Raw genomic sequence first — 19,177 nt, forward strand, 5'->3', positions numbered from 1 at the left:
GTGTGTGGCCAGCTGCTGGCACAACTCAGACTTCAGGTGAGTCCTTGCATCGTTGGCATCTCCAGCTTCTCCTGAGCCTTGGGCTTATGGCAGTCTCAGTGTAACTGCAAAGATGTCTGCCTTGTCCTTTTCCCTCTGCTCCCCGCAGACACATCTCATGTCCTTGTCCTTGCTGCATGCTTACAGCTGCTTTGTGTTCCAATGCTTTGCATCTTTCAGAAACTTTGCCACTTTCGCTGCGTATGCAAAATAGCCTTCCTCCTCAGCACAATTGCATTTAATCTCTCTCAGCCTTGAAAGAAAATATTCTTCTGATTTTACTCTTGCAGTAGCCTCGTGTCTACCCTCACAGTTACTTTCTGGCTGTGTTTGTTTCTGAGATCTTTTATAATGTTTCAGTGTTTTTTGTGCAGTGGCATTTGCATGCTGCAACCAGACATGGATGATGAAGGCCATATGCAAAGAAATGGTTCTCCTCTGAAGACCTTACAGACTGCAGGTGGTCGTGGGGGAAAAGGTAGATTCCCGAAGCAGCTACTTGCCATTATTGGCAGCAACAATCTGAAAAGGTACGGAGATGAATGTGTGCTTCTTTTGAATGAGCCTATGTTGTGATTATCATGCTAGCAGGGAGTGGAAAGGGATATCTCCCATTGGTTTTCTATCCTCAGATACATTTTTTGTCATTGACAGTAGCAGAGGATAAAATCCACATCAGTTCTGGGATGCCCCACACAGCAGTTGAACTGCAGGATCCAAATCCAAGCTTGGCTACTGCTCAAAACACAGGCTGGCAGAGAGAGGGAGATGCTGATTCGTTCAGCAGGAGAGTGCTGGTAGCGTGCCAGTCTGTATGTCTGCTTCTGCTCCCAAAAAGCATCAGCTATCAAAAGACTGTGGGCAGTTTCCTGTAGGGTCGTTGCATACAGCATCATTCTGCAGTCGTTGCGATGACAGGCAGTGAAACAGTTCAGAATTTGAAAAGGAGGTGTCCTCTAATGGAACACAAAGTTGAGCACTACCTGGGTCTGGCGAGCAAAGCAAGACAAGCCACTCTTCTGTAGGGGTTTTTCTTATTTGTCTTTTTCATTTTCTTGGAAAAGACATTATTTGAACACTTAGCAGCTTCCATTTATTTCCCCAGCTCTGCATTTTTCCCCTTGATTTTGTCTCTGATGGCAGAAAGACCCAACCAGACTGCAGCTTTGTTTGGCATCAAACTTGCCTCCTGAGATGATCACACAAGAAGTCTTTTATCACTTTGGCGGCTGAGAGCCAGAGCTGCTTGTGGTGGAAGTTGTTGGGACTGTAACCCCTGGTTGTCGTGGGATGAGAGTCAAGCTTGGCCTGTCAGCAAGGCGAGTTGCAGCAGTCTGAGCCCCTGCCAGGACACGTCAGTACTCCTGAACGTGCTTCCCCCTGTGCTGCTGTCATTAAGGAAAAGGTATGAAACCCACATCTAAGTTGCACTAGTCCTTTAAAAAAATGAAGTGTTGTCTAAAATAAAAATCCTGTCCAGAATCATGGTCTAATTCCTTAGGAAGTCACTGTAAATTGAACCTCCTCTGCTCTCGCTGCCTAAAAACCTCTTAGTTTTCTTATTGATGTTGTTCAACTTCTGTGCTATTGGCACAGTGTTATCCTCAGCGCTGTCACCTCTGCTTAATGCCCAGGTTTGTGTCAAGGAGGGGGTGGTCCTGCTGAACTCCTCAGGCATCAGCAGGTCTCCAAGGCTGCAGTCACCCTTCCTCACAGCTTCCCCAGTTCATTTCGTAACATGCTTAGAACATCTTGAGGACGAGACGCTGACACAGCCAGAGAAGTACTGCCATCAGCTGCATTTCCCAGGAGTGAAGAAGTTGTTTCCTTTTCTCAGTCATTTTTGCTGAAGAAGTAATTTAAAAGGGAAGAAGAAAAACATGCATGATTGTGTTAGCAAGATGGAAAACAGCTTTCTGCAGCTTCCAGGTATTTATGTGCCATTGTCTCTGCAGTGCCATTAGCAATATATTGCCTGTTGCTGCCTATTAAGTACGGACAATTTTGCAATAGCTGTGTGTGCCATACCTTTGCAAGCAGTGCCTTTTCCCTGTCTGTCCTCATGGCTTAGATTATTTGTATGCAAGGCAATGGCATTGTTTATCAAGCCTTTGTATCAGCTGTACAAACTCAGAGCAGAATCAGCTGTGTGCATATGTCCCTTACTGTCAGAGCTTCAGTTTTTGGGAGGTAGGCTCTTGGGCAGATCCAAGAGACCATGAGATTTGGTGTTTCTTATGTGTCTGTCTAGACAAAGTGCTGCCTATGCATATACCGTAAGGGCATGTGAGTATAGCATAAGAAAGGAAAAGCACATTAGTTTGTTTTCCAGTATCCCTGTAGAATGGGTCTAAAACAGAACTATCATTCACTGTGCAAAAAACAAAACCAAAACAAAGCAAAACAAATCCAACAAAAAATCCTGACAAAAACATATTTGTAAAAAATGTCTTATATGTTTTTCAGGGTACCGCTAAGTCTTGCCAGGCTGCTCCTCTCTCCTTCCCCACCTCACCCCAAATGCTTCCATTTTTGGCTAAAAAAAATCTCAAGTTTGAGAATTTTCTAACCACTAATGTCAGCCAAAACCCAGGCCCTTTCCTCTGATTTTTCCACTTAATTTTTAAAGTATCTTCTGGCAATTCAAAAATATTGTTTTGATGGAAAATTTTCAACCAGCTCTGCTCACTAGTTTCTGCCAACAGTCATACAGGCAAAACAGTGCATCTTCCAAGAGAGGAGACTGTCCGAGGGGGCCGAACATGAGGCAGGCAGTGACTAATGCTTCTCTCCCCAGCCACGTGCCCCAGCCAGCGCTGTGCTCTTTTGCAGGCTGCAGCCCTTGGTGAGACCCATCTTTCCAGAGATGTTTCTGGTCTAAATTTCTCTTGGCAAGTCAACTTCATAATTCAGGTATTTTGCCCAGTTGAAGGGAGGTGTGGGTGGCACAGTAGGATCACCGAGAGGCCACAAGACTTGGAAGAGAAAAATTCTGCACTTCTTACCCATGTTAACTAATACTTGGACTCCTGCAGGCAAGTACCAGCTGGCAGGGAGAGGTGGGGAGATGGGGCCTAGTCCAGCTCACTATCAAAACAAACTTCCCTGTGCTATTGTTGAACAGAGCTGTTTAGAAATACCAGCAGCTGAGCCATGCACAGGCAGGAGCAGTCTCCATTGTAACCCCTGAGAAGCTCTGTGAGCAAGATTCTAAATTGGCTGGTAGGCTGAAATGACACCAGTCACATCACTGCTGTGTATCTGTTACCCATCTGTCTCTTGGGAAGGTATTTCTCACACTGAATGTGGAGCATGAATTGAAAGGGAAGCTCAGCTCCTCTCAGGAAGATATTCCTGCAGAGATGGGCAGAACCTAAATTTCAGTATTTGGCTTTGGGAGCCAAAAAGGCTTCTGCACGCTGACTACCTGGACAGTATCCTCTGAGGACAGCCATTCTGTAGCAGTCCTTAATACTTGCCAAGTTCTCTGAGATCTTCCAATGAAGGGGTTTTTAGATGTGAAAAAGTTTATAGCCATTCTTTGACCATTGGTGATTTTAGTGGGTTAAGTTAGGAACAGGAAATACAGTGAGTAGAGGAAAGCCATTAATATTAAATTCCAGCCTTTGCCGGATAGTCTTATGTTATCTTTGCTCTTTCATGAAATACTTCCCAGTTTTCCTCGCAGGGCATTTGTTAAAGGGGTAGCAACTGAGGAGCTGTATCTTGGCACATCTCCACCTGCTTTTCTGTAGCAGTGCACATTTGTGCTGTGGGATTTTAAGAATTTCCTTTGCCTTTAGAATTGATATGCAGTCAGCTGTATAGACATCAGTCTGACCGGTAGACATTCTGTGTGACCCAAGAAATAATACAGGTGGCCAGCACCATGCTGGTGACTCCAGAATTTCTGGAGAAAACAGACTTGTTTTACTATATCTAGAAGATGGGAGGTCCTGTATACACCATCCAGTAATGTAATCTGCTGTGCTTGACTGATCACAAAACACCCACCAGGATTTCCCTAACAGCACCCTTGATTATTGCCAAGGAAAGCAAAGGTTTGTAAGGAATGCGAGTCCTGACCTTGCCACCTCAAAAATAGCTAGGAGATCTCAAGATGCTCATTTCAACAGCCGAACATACGTCCCCTTTGTGCTATACCAAGTCTGCCAGGTTGATAGGAACCAGAACCTTCCATCTCCAGCCTGCACAGTGATCTAAGTAACCTTTCATGCCAGAGCAAACACAGAGAGCCCTGTGCAGTCAGCATACAGTTCTGCCAGCATCCTTTTCTTCAACTCCTCAAATAGCCATTGACTCTGCTGTGCTAAAAGCAGCTGGGATACGCTTTCTGTAAAAGGGGCCATCTTAATTTTCCTGTCTGCCATGTTGCTGTAAGTCACACTATGCATTTGTACCGCCATGTGATGGTATGGGTTGAGAGATATTAAGACAGGAGAGATGAGGGTTTCCAGCTGCGTAACCCTGTTCGTGCCACCTCTCCCACTAGTGTCCCCACCAGGGCCAAAAGCTGTATGATTGAGCTCTTGTGCACCTTGTAGATAGACATTGAAACCTAAAAAAAAAATTCAGGCTGGAGAGTCTCATATCACTAAGCAGCTTGTTACCCAGGGCAGTAAAGTTTTCTGTTAAAAAGAAGTCTTTTATTTCCCATTGATACTTGTCAGGTGGCAAGGAGAACCACTCTCCTGTCCCAGAAGGCCCTAGCTGCAGACACTGCCTTGGAAGTGAAGCTTGCTCTCATGGCTACAGCAAAGGAATGGGAAGCACGAGATCTGGCACGAAGTCCTCCTCCCACTGAAGCCAGTGGGATGTTTGCCATTGGCTTCAGGGGAAGCCAAGATTTCGGTCTGCAGCCAGATTGCTGGTGTGTTGTGCTATGCTGTGTGCAGGATCAGAAAAGGTTCTTGGTTTCCCGATGAAGCTGTTACTGCCTCACCTCCTCTGCTGCAGATAGCTGTCTCTCACCTGATGTTGCTCCCTGCTCTTCTCCCTGTTTTGAAATCTTATTCTTAGGCTAGAAGCTCTTTAAGGAAGAGACTGGCTGCATGGTATGTGCCTGCTTGTATTGTCCCACAGCTGAGGCTTCTGGGCATTCCACTGCCAAAAAACATTCCCTCCTCCGTGGATGATGTATGATGCAAGAGGATGGCATAATGCAGCAATGAAGAGCTGAAAATAGGTGGTTTGAATTAAGTAAAACATGTGGGGTTTTCTCCAGGTAAAGAACTTGAATCAGCTTTAGAATTTTGCTCTGTGGTACAGGAGAATCTGAAGAGATTGTAAAAAAGGTGCAGAGACAGGCCTTCCTGTTTCAGACTTTAACAACATGAGTTGCTGAGAGTCTTGATTTTAAAAGCACCTCTTTTTGTCATGTCTCCACTCTTTCAAGGTCAGATGGAAGTGAAATTGTGTTAGTGATGAGCAGTGGCATAAGTATCTGTGAGCTTGACAGAAAACCTTGGTGCTGTAGGGTTGGCTGTGTTATGTAGTACGTAATACAGTGCTCCTCTGATGCACTGAAAAGCCTTGTGCCAGCTCATGCAGCCCATGCAGTATCTGTATTTGAAACATAGGCAGGGTTACTGCTCTCCTGAAGAGCAGGTAAAGGAAGTCATCTCAGAGCAAACTGCAATTGTTACACCAAGCAGCCCCATTTTGGCCTGTGTAAGTCCTGCTGGTTTTATTTGAATGGACATGGCATGGTGGAGCCTCTCTATGCCAAGGAAAAGCCACTGCAAGCAATTCTCACTCTTTATTTCTCCCTGAAGAGGATGTCTTTTCCTATTCGTCCCGTGGGTTTGGTCTCTACTGCCCCTTTCTGGAAATATCTGTAAATGCATCATATCTATAAAAAGGCATGAAGATTTATCTCCTGGACCAAGAAGCTGCCCTGGCTTTTCTCACTTCTTCAGGTGCCACATGTTGTACAGCATCTTCCCCTCCTGTTCAGCAGCACCTTGTGTTCTCTGGCCATCTGGGATGAGGTCTTGTTCCCTTGACATTTCCACAAAGAGCAGCTGGTGTGAGCTTTCTGGTAAGTTGAAAGTGTTTTGATAGATTTCTTTCCCTACCAGGCAAGGAGTTTGTAAGTGCAGGTTCTTAAAGTCCGATGTTGATCATGCTGAGATCCATAGCTAGCTCTTTTACTGTGATTTTCCCTCAGTAACTTGAAGCAGAGATACCCCAAAGTTCAGCACTGGTATAGCAGCACGCCCCAGTGCCACCTCTTTAGACACAGAAGTCCTTAAGACTCAAAAATGCACTTTCCTATAGTAATAAATGGGGAAGAATAGAGAGGTGTTTTCAATTTTAAGGAGTGAGGCAAGAGGGGTGGCTTTGTGTGGTGTTCATCTTGCTGCTATCGCTTTAATTCTCATAGTAGTTCCTCTCCACCCTCCTTTTTTTTTTTTTCACTTTTGTTTTTTTTTCACTTGTGTGTGTTCTGAATTCAGCACAAAGAGGGACAAAATTGAAAGTGAGAAGGGCATGGGATCCTGGTAGTTTTAAAGGCCAGGGGTCATTGCCAGCATGCACCCACTCTCCCGTGTACCATGTTGGTGATCTCCTCATGAGCACAACCCAGGAACCAGCTTCTCTCTGACCTTTGTGGAGGAGACCGTGGTGAAACTCCCTTTCTGATTCTGGATCCTGGACGTACAAAGTGTTCCTTACAAGGTTGGTGTCTACATGGTGAGCCCCAGCTGTGGGCCCACGAGCAGCTGTAAACGCAGCCTAGACTGCTACCCTCCCTAGACTGCTTACCCACCATTTGCATGAGCATATGAAGTGCAAGAGCTCCTGCAGCTGTAGAGGCTTTCCTAGCACTTGTCTAAAAAAAAAAGGGAACGTTTTTGTGGCATTTCTTTTCCTTTATCATCTAAGTAAGTCCCCAGCACTATGGTAGACGTCCTGTGCTGCCCACTGGGGCCCCTCTCTTCATGGTCCATGTGGCCTAGAGGAAAGGGGAAGATTTTCCCATGAGAACGTACCCATTCCTTGGCTCCAATTAGAGAAAACGTATTGCTGACGATGTTCTTCCTTGAATTGGCTCAGCTGAGAGCTTGATTAGCTCTTTCCCAGTCATCTCGAAGGCCAAGGCCCATGTTTCTTTAATTTTGTCCAACATGTCAGATAGTTAGGGAAATGGTTGGGAATATTGTAAAGCAGCTTCTGGCAGTGAAGAGTCCCAGGGAAGGATCACATAGACTCCTGGTAATCATTCTCAGGCTGTCTGTTGAAACCCTGCCTATGCAAAGATCCAGGGAACTGCAGCATTAACCAGGAGGGACACAGCCTGTAGAAAAAGGCATTGGTCAGCTCTTTCTCCTTTTCTGTAGGAGATTTGGCTGGTTGTGCTTTGTTTGGTACTTGGTGGTCATGCTGGTAGTGCTCATGTGTGAGCTACTGTTCACTGTAAATGCAGCATTACTAGATCTTTACTGACAGTCAGACACATCTTTTATTGCTTAATGCTTGCTCGCCCCAGTTTCCCAGTGCTGGGATCAGGCTGTGCTGTGTGCATCAGCCATGGGTGAATCAGTTAATTCCCTGCAACTCAGGGAATAGCAGAGGTACCATTAAAGCGTTGCATGGCTGTGGATTTATGAATACTTTGAACTCTCTGGAAGAACAAAAGTTCCCTGGCATTATGGTTCAAAGTGAATAGAAGACAACAGCTGTCAGAACAGTTCCTTGGATACCTTTAATGATGCTTGATTAGCACTTTGGGCACCTTCAGGGGCCACCTCACTGCCCAGCTATTGAAAGGGCAGAGGCAGCTTGGGGCAGTGACCCTTCTGTTGCTCTGTATGCAGGACACAGTTGTATTGGCCAAGGCTGTGCTCAGCCCTAGATTTGCTGTAAGAGTTATAAGTGATACAATCTCATTTTTTCCAATTTCCTTCCCCACAAGTTAGCTTAAAGGGAATGAAGGCAGATCTTGCTACATCTCAGTGCATTACTAGCCAGCTCAAATGACTCCTCACTGTCTTTTCTTCTACATGAGACTCTTAATGCCCTAAGTCTTTGCATGTCCTGGCACAAAGCCCAGCTGAAGCATGAGCTCCAACAGCAGTTTCAAATTTAAAGTTGTTCTTTTGGCTTCAGAAAGTCACAGATTGAAGTTGAGAGATGCATTTCAGCTGTTTACTTGCAGATCTGCAACAGCCCTGTTGTGCTATTGCTCTCGCCTCCATCATGCAGTTGTGTTAACAGCACTTTCCAATTAAAGTAGTAGCCTTAGTTACAGAAAATGCTTTTCCTATTTGGCCATTTGTCTGATGATTATTTTCTAATTACTCATGAGGCATAGAGCTGGTTTGTTTCCTATTCCTCATTATAATCAACCCATCATCATTTCTCTGGGATTCCTTTTGCTGTTTTTTATTTCTTGCCATTTTGAGCATCAGCTTGGGTAACCACTCAGACACCATGTGTACTCACACAGTGTGCAGTGCTGATGTGAGAGACCAGGTAAATATCAGGTGCACAAGCAACTCCTGAAGTTCTGCTCACCTCCAGCAGCAAGGACATCCTGCTGTGGAAATATTAGTGTCAGGCAATCAATCACAGAGCCTTGCAGTGTAAATTAGGACCACTTCCCTGACCTAAATGCTCCTACTCTGAAAACGTAGCCTGTACCACATTCACTGCCAAGATTAAGGCTTTTCCCCATTACCTGAACACTCAGAATCTCTAAGATAATAAATGATGTCATGTGAACCCTGCATCTTTCTTCTGATGCAGTCAAATGAGAGCATCCTTTTCATTTCACCCCACTGAGTGGCATATGCTGGACTCCATCCTGCCTGCAGTGCAACAAGCTCAGCAGGCTGCTGCAGTGGTGGGCAGCAGGGTCTGAACTGAGCCACTGAGCCCTGAGATTTTCACTTCCTCCATATTTGCCATTGCAGACAATGGTGCCACTGTCTGCCAGTTGAATGCTCTTTGTAACATGAGCACAGAGCGCTTGCACTGGAACTGCAGGGACAGGAGGAAGGCCAGATGCAGTGACAGAGGCACAGGTTTCTGGGCTGTGAGGCCGCAAAGATCCTCTCTTCAAGGATTTCCCACAGTGTGATCAGCCGTGACTGTCACTCTGGTCTTGTGTCCAATACAGTGACCCTCAAATCCCGGGACACCTCAGTTCCATGAGACCTTGTAAGGATGCCACAACCACGAGTTCCTGCATGTTTGACAAGAAAGCAAAGCGTGCTGCTGCCCCCATGTGTTACTTGCTCATTACTGTTGCCATGCGCCAGACGTGGGAACCCTACCTGGGAGAATGAAAGTAGCCAAGCTAAGCACAGCACAGCCTTTTCAGGGACTGAGGTCAAAGATCTTGAACTGGAAGACCTTTGTGTTTTCTCTGTTCTTCACATTTAAGAAATTACAGAGTTGGATTGGACATTTTTGGAAGTTAGATGAGCTGGAGAAAGCAAGGAGCATGCCATGTGCAGAAAAGCACACAGAAGTCGTCGTCCATTCTGAAAGGATGCATCTGCAGTGCTCGAGACTGCCATGCAATGCTGAGCAATATCAGATATCAGCACAGGGTGTTCAGGCTTGTTGGCTCAGGCTGTGAGGAGTGCAGAATGAGACACAGCTCTTGGCAAGCTCTGCTCACATGATAAGGTGATTGGAAAGGCAAGTGATGCTTTCATCAACCTGCCTTTCCCCAGTACCAGCACCAGCTTGAGTGAAGACTCACTTTGTGCTCCTGTAGTGTACTGCACACTGCATGATGCCAAGGACAAAAGCTTCCTCCCATATGCACTGAAGCAGTGTTCTTCCAACCAGTGTCTCAGTCCCCAGCTTCCCACCTTTCTTGGCCACGTCATGTTCCTGTTTTGAACCATTCCATTTAGATTTAATTTAAATTCTCTCTGGGCTAGTGGCAGCTCTCAGGAGAAGGGAGAGCAGGCTGTGTGTAGCTACTGGCTGTCTGCTGCTTCCCAGCAGTTACCAGATAACTTCTGGACGTTTATTACAGTTCTCACAGTTTTGTCCCTCCTTGCTGGGCAGTACTTTGCTGGGGCTGCACATGCTTATTACCAGAGTTAACCAGTCCTAGAAGCTGCCTGAAACCTTGCCTTGTAGGTAAGCCAGCTCAAATGGAGCCAGTCTATAGCACAGGACATCGTGCAGACCAATGGCTCCGACCATCACTAACGTAGTTTCATGGAAAAGTGATGCTGCCTATTTGCCATACCTACACAAGAGCCTTTTTGTCCCTGGCACCATTAGCAGATGGGCCAAGAAGTTGTGCCTCAGTGGAATGTTGTCCACAGAGTGCCCTAGACTCTAAGAGCTCTCTGAGAATATATGAAGGAACAATATATGCTGGCAGGGCTTGCATGCTCCAGCAGTTGGGGATTGCAAACACATGCTTCAGCTATGCAAGAAATCTCTGACTTGTTCTGAATGCGATTCAGCCTGGGTTTCTTCCCAGGAACATTCCTGTTCTTCACAATTTACCAGTTGCAGGAAGGGGGGTGGAGGAGCAGGATTTTACTAGTACTCAGGACTTTAAGAATAAAGGAGAGGAAAGGGAACAAATCTTACGGTGTGTTCCCTAGCCAAATTCCTCTAGAAGGACAGGGTGTGGAGTATGGGTTCCAGGATTTGGCATAATCTCAAGAAAATACAAACTTCAAAATTAAAACCACTTTTAATTTGTCATTTGTTTTTATATAAAGAGTAAGTATCTGTTTTTTCTGAAGTAATTCAGTCTCTGCTATCACATAGACCAGGCAGCCAGAGCCAAATGGTGCTGCTTGCTGGAAGCCAAGCACAGAACTAGGTCTCTGAACAAGGACACATTATCTCCTCCAGGAGACGACAGTGCTGTAGATCTGCGTTGTGGTTCCCAAGATGAAAGTCTCAATCCTGAGTCACAGCATAGTCGCAAACTTAGTTGTCATAGGTGGGACTAATCTGATGAGCTGGAGATGAGTGATGAATGCTTATTGTAATGCCTGCTGTGTTACAAGGAGGAAAAAAAACTTGCAAGGATGGACATGAGAGCTGTGCTTCTTGCCTGGAAGAAGTCAGAGGTACGGTGTGCCCACAGCTTCACATGCTACTCAGAGGGTTGACAAAATCTGCTTCTCCTTGCAGGCAATAGCAAGCTTCTCTCTGGCCAGCACGACAAGCCACTGTGTCCACTGTGTGTGCCCCATGCTGCAGGGCTGGGTGTCACCTTGCAAGTGGGTGTTCCCTTATGTAAGGAAGATGTTGGTCTTGTCTGGGTCTGGTTGCCCCTCAGTTGGGAATTCCCCTACGGACAAGGTGTGAAGCTTTTTGTAAGCCAGGTCTTGTGGCTGCTACTACACAACAGCGTGAACACAGGTTTTGTGTTTCTTTCCAGATGTGATCCCTAAACCATCACTTTGTTCCTTGTTTTCGACACAAGACCCCTCGCGGGCTGTCGGTGGCAGGAGTGCTCGTGTGTGGAACTGCCTGTGGCTGAGTTCAGAACCTGCTGAGCTGGACATGCCCTGCAAACTGGAGAGATCATTCTAAGAGGTGAGGTGGAGCCCAGTGCTACCAAACATGCACTTCGAGTAACCTCCATAGCTCAGTTAACTGTATTAAATATATGCCTGATATTTACTTAACTGAAGTTTTCTTTTCTAAGTGGTGTGCATGGTGTATCTATCTCTTAAACATGTTGCTGTATGTAATTCAATCAAATGTGTACACAGTACTCACATAAGCTCAGTCACTCCAGACATGGGAGAGTATTATTTTGTTCTATTTGGCTCATACTTCTACATTTAAAATGGAGGGTAACTTTATTGAAATGCAATTCAGTGATACCAGAAGTATCAGTAGATTTCTGTTGCCTCACAGTGCTCTTCTGGAGTCTTTCCCATTTTATGCTCGACTGAACGGAAGTAACTGGTTGAAATTAAGAAGCAGATGCTAAAGAAGTATTTCTTTAACTTGCACTGTATCAGGGCTATAGTTCAGTATTTGCGAGGGTTCCCACCTCCTCTTTTATTGATTACTCTTCATTCTACATTTTTCTTGTTAATAACCCATACGGCAGAGGAAATGGGTGAATGATTTCCCTCTGACTCGCTTTTATTAATCCCAAATCATGGCTCACAGTTATGGTGATTTATGAATTGCAGCTTTCACCATTGTGAATGCAGGGCAGTTGGAAACCACCGGGTGCCAACCTGAACAGCTGCAGCCCAGCAGCCAGTGCTGGCGAGCCAATGTGCTGGGATGTGTGAAACGGCCCTCGGATGGCTGCTTCAATGCAGCGTTCAGAGCTGCTTTCAAGTTGTGTGCTCAGCCCCCGGCTTCCCAGCTGAAGGTAGCGAACTGTCGCTGAGCGGTCTGAAATGCTAATAATAGATTTTATTGCGATTAAATAAGTTTTTAGTAGGCTGCTTAAAGGGAAACAAGATACAAGGAATGTGAGCGAAATGAGAATGCTCCTGAAGTCAGCCTGCATAGATGGGGACAAAGCAGAAGGGGTGAAGAGAACAGCAGTTCTGGATTTGGGCAAGATCTTAAAGCAATCGCAGGAGAGGGGAGGAGGGAGCCTTGTTCCCGTTCGTGCTCTTTTTGGAAAGCCTGAACCGAGATCTTCGTTGAAGTTTTTTTTTTCTTTATCGGGATGTGATTAAGTCTGGCTTTTCCTGGGAAGGAGCTCATGTCGGTGTGCAGGCGCCACGTGGGAGCTGCCGGCTCCGCGCGCCCAACCCGCGCGGCGCAACCACGGCGCTCCCGCGGCGCGGGCCCTTTAAGAGGCGCCTCACCCGACGCTTTCCAGCGCCGACCTCTCAACCAACCTCTGTGCGCTGCCCTTCCCAGCTTCCCATTGGTCAAGTGGCTTTGAGGTCCCGCCTTTCCGCGCTGCCAGCGAATGGAAGACGGAGTCGGGGAGAGACGGAGTTAGGTTGGTGCGCGCGGCCGACGGCCGGCGGGGAGCGCGGGGCCGGGAGACGGGGCGGCGGCGTGGGCCGTCGGGATCGGGGCCGCGGGTCAGGCACCGAGAGCGGCGGGCCGTGACGGCGGGGCCCCGGTCGGGCCGAGGCCCCTCCGAACCGCGGCCCCTCCGAACCGCTCCGCCCGCCCCGGCCAGGCCCGTTCCCCTGGAGGAGGCGGCAGGCCGCACCGGGCAGACCGAGGGGCCGCGCGGAGCCGCGCGAGGATGCGGGCAGCGCCGCTCCGACCGCGAGCGCGGCCACAGCGCAGGGCTGAGCGCTGACGGCGGGGCGGCAGGCGGCTGCGGCCTCTTGGGGCGAAGCGGTCGGGCCGTTTCTTGTCGGCGTTCCGCGGGTCGCAGGTACGCGTGGCCGGGGCTCGGAATGCGCGCGGGTTGCGCCTCTCCGTAACGCCGAGCGGTTCTGCGGGGAACTGAGGGCTCCTCAGGTAGCGCCGCTCAGTCCTTAGCGTGTGCGGCTGGGCCCCGTTGTTCTGAGGGATCGTTGCCGTAGTAAAGATTCCTGCCTTAAGTGAAGGGGTGGCTTTCTCGTATTTATTGTTAGGAAACGTTAGAATTTGTGACGTGGAGCGAAGCGTTGTCCCGTGGCAGACCTTAAAAAGAGATGGCATCATGAAAAATTGTGACGTCTGTTTTGTTCCAGGTGCTGCTATAGAAGATGAGGCTGAACGAGAGCCGGACGAGGCCCTTCCAGGCTCCTGTTTCCATCCACAGCTACCCGGGAGGGCAAGTGTACGTGTTCCCAAATGGCTGCTCTGACTCAGAGGAGTCGTCAGACGAGGAGCTCAACGTCATGGAGCTGCGGCCCAGGGGCAGGGAGCGGCAGTGCAGCAATGCACGGGGCAGAGCTGGGGATGTGGTGCTTCTGGAGAGAGACATCACTGAGGACGACAGTCTGAACAAGCTTGCCCTGCAGTATGGTTGCAAAGTAAGAGCTATCTCTGTTTGCTTTTGTTTTCTTTACTTTTAGAAATGTGTTGTGCATGCAGAGTACTTCCCAGAATTGTGTGTAGGCTCCTTGCTGTCTGACAGTGTTTGCCCTGTGTATTTCATGAATGGTCAACAGCTGGGAGAAAGTGAGCTGGAGAAAGGTTAAAAAAAAGAGCTGTTGAGCTAACAGCCATGGAAGATGTCATCCCATGTGGCCTGGCTTACTGGTTAGTTTGGATGACATCAGCAAAGTCATGATTTGTATTTATTTATTCGAGGGCATAAAGTTGAAGCTGAGCACAGAAGTGAGGGAGAGAGCACTGCCCTCTCCAGGGTTACAGGTTTGAAATGAGTTGAACAGCGTTAAGAAATGCTGCTTTGGTGAGGCCTGGGCTAGATTTCCCTTTTTGTTTCTTTTTTTTGAAAAGGATGAGCTTCCATATTGCTGGGAAATGCTGGGTCTGAGATGGACCTACAATAGGAGAGGTGCCACTGTGGGTCACAGAGCTGCTGTGCGGGGTCTTTGATGGCTCCTGCAGTACACAGAGGTGCATGTGGCTCAGCCAGTTGCAGGCAGAGAACAGCACACAAAGACTGTCTCTGGAGTTTGAACACACTGAAAAACACACATTCTGAGTTTGATGTGGGGGAAAAATGATGACAGTTTGAATGACCTGATGTGAAGATTAAGAATACCCCATTGCTTAGCAGTTACAGCTTTATTTTTCGAGTCTCCTTTACCTACAAGCTCCTTTATCTACAAGCTAGGCCATGATTAAGAAGTTGCATAATGCAAGCATTTGGACGGTGGCCTGGTTGGTGATAATGACATGGTACTGCTGAACTGTTGCAATATTATTGCACCGTCTTGCTTAATAGCACAGCTGTAAGGTACAGCTGAAGCAAGAGGGCTTAGAGAAGCTGAGACAATTCCTCCCCTCCCAATCCCTTAGAAACAAAAACAAAACAAAGGCCCTTGTAGGTTCTGCTGAAGCTGGTGCTTGTGAAGGCTGGTAGGGCTTAAAGAGGCTTTGATTGCGAGCAGTGGAGCCGCCCCTGATGATGTAGCAGCCCTGTACTCTTCTTCAGCAGATAACAGTCACAACTGTTGCCACTCGTGCCACATCGTAGCAGTTCACTGAACTTAAAGGAAGATTACCAGCAATAGTTGGTTCTCTCCTGTGGTGACAGCGAGGAGCACTCAGGCAGTCCGCACACTCCTCCCGCAGCAGAACGCCCTGCCTCCCTCCCTTCAGAAAGCACACTTCTGATTTGTTCCCATTACATTGAAGAGAGATGGAAATCCTTGTGACTGGGGATCTGTGTATTTATTTACAGGCTGACGCTGGTCAGTATCAACGTAGTTTGTAGGATTTGCACGGTTAAGCAGCTCCTGAAAAACTACTGGGATGTCAGCAAAGATTTTTAGCTGCAAAAAATGTGGGCAGTGTAAAAATTCCAGGATGGGCTTTCCTTGAAATTTCCTTGAAATTCCAGAGAATTTGTTACTGGTTTGAGAGTCATCAGGGCCTGCTTGGGGTGGGAGAATTGAGACAGTGCAAGAAAGTTTTGTTTGTGCAACAGGTAACTTGGCAGAGATGCAGAGCGCGACAAACTTCTCATTTTTACTCTTGACCACGTATAGTCTGGGCCTGCTTTTGCATAGTTTTCAGCTGGGACAGGAGGAGCTCACTGCAGCCAAAAATGAGTACAAATAATAAGCCTGAATGGCTTGCTCAGCCCAGTGCTGTACATTTTTCCCACCAGCTTTGTTGTTTTTGTGTGAGCGCTGCTCTACTTTCTGTTTCTAGAGCTTTAGCGCAGCGTTGCAGTTTGATTGCAGACACTGCAGGGGATGTTTACTGTCCCAGTAAGCTGTTTTCATTGGAAGAAAACAGAAAATTGAGGCACAGCTTCAGTTAGGAGGCTTAGTGTCAGATTGTTATTTCATAACAAAGTAATTTTGGAGAGTTTAATTCCTGATGTTTTGCTGAGGCAAGCTGTGAGGAGTCTGATCCAGCAGCTGAGGATTCCCTTAGCTGCAGGGGCAGCAGATTAGGATCTGCATTAAACACCCCATTTTCAGACATGTCAGGCTGTGCAGAGTAAACAGGACGTTCGGGCATCCATCTCCCCTCTCCTTTTCAGTGCAGTCCTGCAGCTCAGCTGTGACATAGCAGACCTGCCTGTTGAACCAGCTTTCCCTAACAACATGGGCTGAAGGGAGCAGAACTGTGCAGCTGTGCAGGCAGAGCCCTGCAGGGCAGGGAGCCCTTCCCCCCTGGCTGAGGTGGTCCCTGGGGTTGCCTGCAGGCAGCCATTCTGCAGCCACCAAGGAGAGGGTCGTGTTCCTGCAGCAGCTCTTTGGGAACTGCCGTAGGGCTGCCTTCTGCTTACCTATGTGTTGTCTTTTATAAGGGCAGATCTTTGCTGTGAGCTGTCAAGTGATGTTGGAGCTGATGACACTCACTGCAGGAAGAAAAGCACTTTCTTGGTTTTAATCCTCCTCATGGTTTTACTGGTTTCATTGGTAGCCTGACATTTGTGAGTGTGCAGTGAATGACCATCGTGCAGTAATTTGATAAACTTCTACAAGAGCAAATCAGACTTTCTGTGTGTGGTGTGTCGGAGGTGTTGGGTCTCTGAGTCAGGTCCTGCTCTTCCCTCTGCTTTGCCTCCTTCAGCCTTTCCTTCAAGATTCTTTCATATCTGCTTGGCTGCCTTGGTTTGCTGCTTGCAGTGGGGCCTGGTTGTTATCTGACAGGTTGTAGGGGGTTATCTGTGCACACTGTATTAAGCTGCCTTCTCTTTACTTAACGTTAAATAAGGAAATACTGCCTTCCTGCTGACTTTGCTTTTTGATACCAGCAGCCCTTGTTGACTTATGCTGTATGTATGGTGTGTACTTTCTTGCTGTTCTCATTGCTGTTTGCGTGACTGAGCTGGGTGCAAACACCAAGCACAGGTGTTGACCCCTGGCTGATGGTCTGTTAGCACACACCAACATCCAGAGCTGCTCACAGGTGGACATTATTGCTTTAAATGTTTATCACCAGGGCCTTGTACCAGCTGTGGAGAAGTGAGCTGCATGGAGCAGTTATGCAGGGGAGAAGCTCAGCAGTGTGAGAGGTGCCTGCTGCTCTCTCCCAGCCTGCAGTCTTGCTTGCAGAGCTGCTGTGTGCTCCAGAGATGCTGTTACTGCTTACCTCTTGCTCGCACTGCAATTTTCCCATCACCATCAGCCCTTGTCTGCTGTTTAAGGTGTAACTGCTTTTACAAGGTTTGCTCTAAAGACTCCTCTTGCTATAACTTGGATTTAAAAAGGGAGAGAAAGGTAACGAAAGCAAAGAGAGGGGAAAAACTTGATAAGAAAGGCACAACTTACATAAGAGGTGCGAAAGCACTGTGGGGGCCCGTGTGGTGGGGGTCCATGCAATGGATGTAACAGGAGCATCTTAAAGCTGCGGGACCTGGAGCATGTCTGCAACCACTGGAAATCTCTGAAGAACAGTGAACTGCTTGCAAACAGAGCTTGTTTTTATTTTCAGGCTGGTTTTGTAGCCACTTCGTGCTTCAACGCTAGTGAAAGGTTGGGTCGTTTTGAACTCATACGCGATGTCCTTTTTGGATCTTGCAGGTTGCAGACATCAAACGCGTCAACAACTTTATCAGGGAGCAGGACCTGTACGCTTTGAAGTCCATCAAGATCCCTGTGAAGACCCACGGGCTGCTGACGGAGAGCAGCAAGGAGCTGAGGCCGCTCCCGGCTGCGCGCTCCCAGAGCGGCGCGGTGCTGGTGGACGTGCCGGAGCCTGGCGCTGGCGGCAGCGGCTGTGCTGATAGCGGGCAGCTCGTGGATTATTTCAAAGGCATCGACAAGAGCATCCAGGACGCCGTGCAGGCGGAGGCGCAGCTGAGTGCTGAGCTCTGCGTGGAGCCACCGGAGAGGCTGCTGGCCGAGCCGGGGAAGCGGGAGAGCAGTAATGGTGCGGACTGTGGAATCCAGTGGTGGAATGCAGTTTTTATTATGCTCTTGGTAGGAATTGTCTTGCCGGTATTTTATATCATCTATTTTAAAACGCAAGAGAATGGCCCTGCGCCCCACACCTCCAACACAACAGCAACCTCAAATATTTCGACAGATGGATTGGAAGGGAAATTACTACAAAGCTCAGTTGTAGAAAAAAATGCTAGGGGGGAGACACAGCCAAATACAGCCTCACCTCCCAGCACGGGCGCCCATAAGACAGTGACTCTGACTCGAGTGCAATCGGGGGGATAACACTACAGATATTATTTTTTTTTAAAGTAGTCAATGTAGTTCGGAGCTTGACTGAACTGGAGATGCGATTTTATGGAAGAATAAGGATGCTCTGTTGCTTGTGAAGACCAGCAGGCAACTGGCTTAACATTTGTGAACTCTGATGAGGGAAAGTATTTTGAAGCAGTTTGCTCTTCTTGATTGCTTCAGGTATTTCTTAAGAGTGGTTTTGTCTAAGAAGCTGAACCCTTTACTTCTGTGACAGAGTGCAGTATTGGTGTGATTGGAAAGCTGGGGGCTGGTTTTTTGTTTTTTTTTTTATTAAGAAAATACGTTTTGCTTGGAGTAGAGGTGAGGACTCATCTTTTTCAATGAACTGTCATTTTTCTGTCTTGCAGAGCGTGGCAGCCTTGGCAGCCTAACCCAAAAAGCAGTGGCTTTTAATTGGTTGGCTGGGGTGTGGCACAGCACAGGGACACCAGCAGCACCTCACCACTACATCTTGCGCGCGATGGTTAAGCAGTGGATGGTTTGAATCCTGCAGTGGGGTGGGTGAGGCCAAAGCTTTTGTCCTGGTGGAAGTCCTTCAGAGGCTTCCTGCCAATGTCCGTGCAGGCAGAGCTCATTGAGAGCCCTTGTTCTGTCAGGGTTTTGTCAGTGCTGCAGCGGGCTGGCAGCAGACATCCACAATATTGGCAGGAGATGGCGAGAACAGAGTAAGGCTTGTGGGATGCTGTGCTCTTCTTGAGGGTTTATTTGGTGTGGGGAAGTCTAGCTGTTACCTGCTTTTGGTTTAAATCCACAGTGGTGCATCTCAGATGTCACATCACAGTCGAGGACTTGAGTTTCCTTGTTTGTACTATTCAAATGAGAGTGCTGCTGAGTTCACCTACAAAGACCCACAAAGAAGCCCAACGTTGTGTCAGGTAGTCACAGAAAGGTGAATCAGATGCTTTATA

The 19,177-nt window shown here is 47.7% G+C and overlaps 1 protein-coding gene across 3 annotated transcripts; it reads left to right on the forward strand.

The window, feature by feature from the left end:
• Positions 1 to 3,954: 3,954 nt before the first annotated feature.
• LYSMD4 (LysM domain containing 4) lies at positions 3,955 to 18,536 on the forward strand. Of its 3 annotated transcripts, XM_052672584.1 has the most exons (5): positions 3,955 to 6,100; positions 6,519 to 6,741; positions 11,435 to 11,592; positions 13,671 to 13,955; positions 17,595 to 18,536. In XM_052672584.1, exons 4-5 carry the CDS (start codon positions 13,686 to 13,688, stop codon positions 18,237 to 18,239), a joined length of 915 nt encoding a protein of 304 aa, XP_052528544.1. In that variant the 5' UTR covers positions 3,955 to 6,100; positions 6,519 to 6,741; positions 11,435 to 11,592; positions 13,671 to 13,685; the 3' UTR covers positions 18,240 to 18,536. The 3 variants fall into 3 exon arrangements, with proteins under 3 accessions (XP_052528544.1, XP_052528543.1, XP_052528542.1); XM_052672583.1 differs by lacking the exons at positions 3,955 to 6,100; positions 6,519 to 6,741; positions 11,435 to 11,592 and adding an exon at positions 12,895 to 12,979; XM_052672582.1 differs by lacking the exons at positions 3,955 to 6,100; positions 6,519 to 6,741; positions 11,435 to 11,592 and adding an exon at positions 13,200 to 13,369.
• Positions 18,537 to 19,177: the final 641 nt, after the last annotated feature.

The sequence above is a fragment of the Tympanuchus pallidicinctus genome, unplaced genomic scaffold (assembly GCF_026119805.1).
Source record: "Tympanuchus pallidicinctus isolate F22 unplaced genomic scaffold, pur_lepc_1.0 scaffold12, whole genome shotgun sequence".
Taxonomy (NCBI): Eukaryota; Metazoa; Chordata; class Aves; order Galliformes; family Phasianidae; genus Tympanuchus; species Tympanuchus pallidicinctus.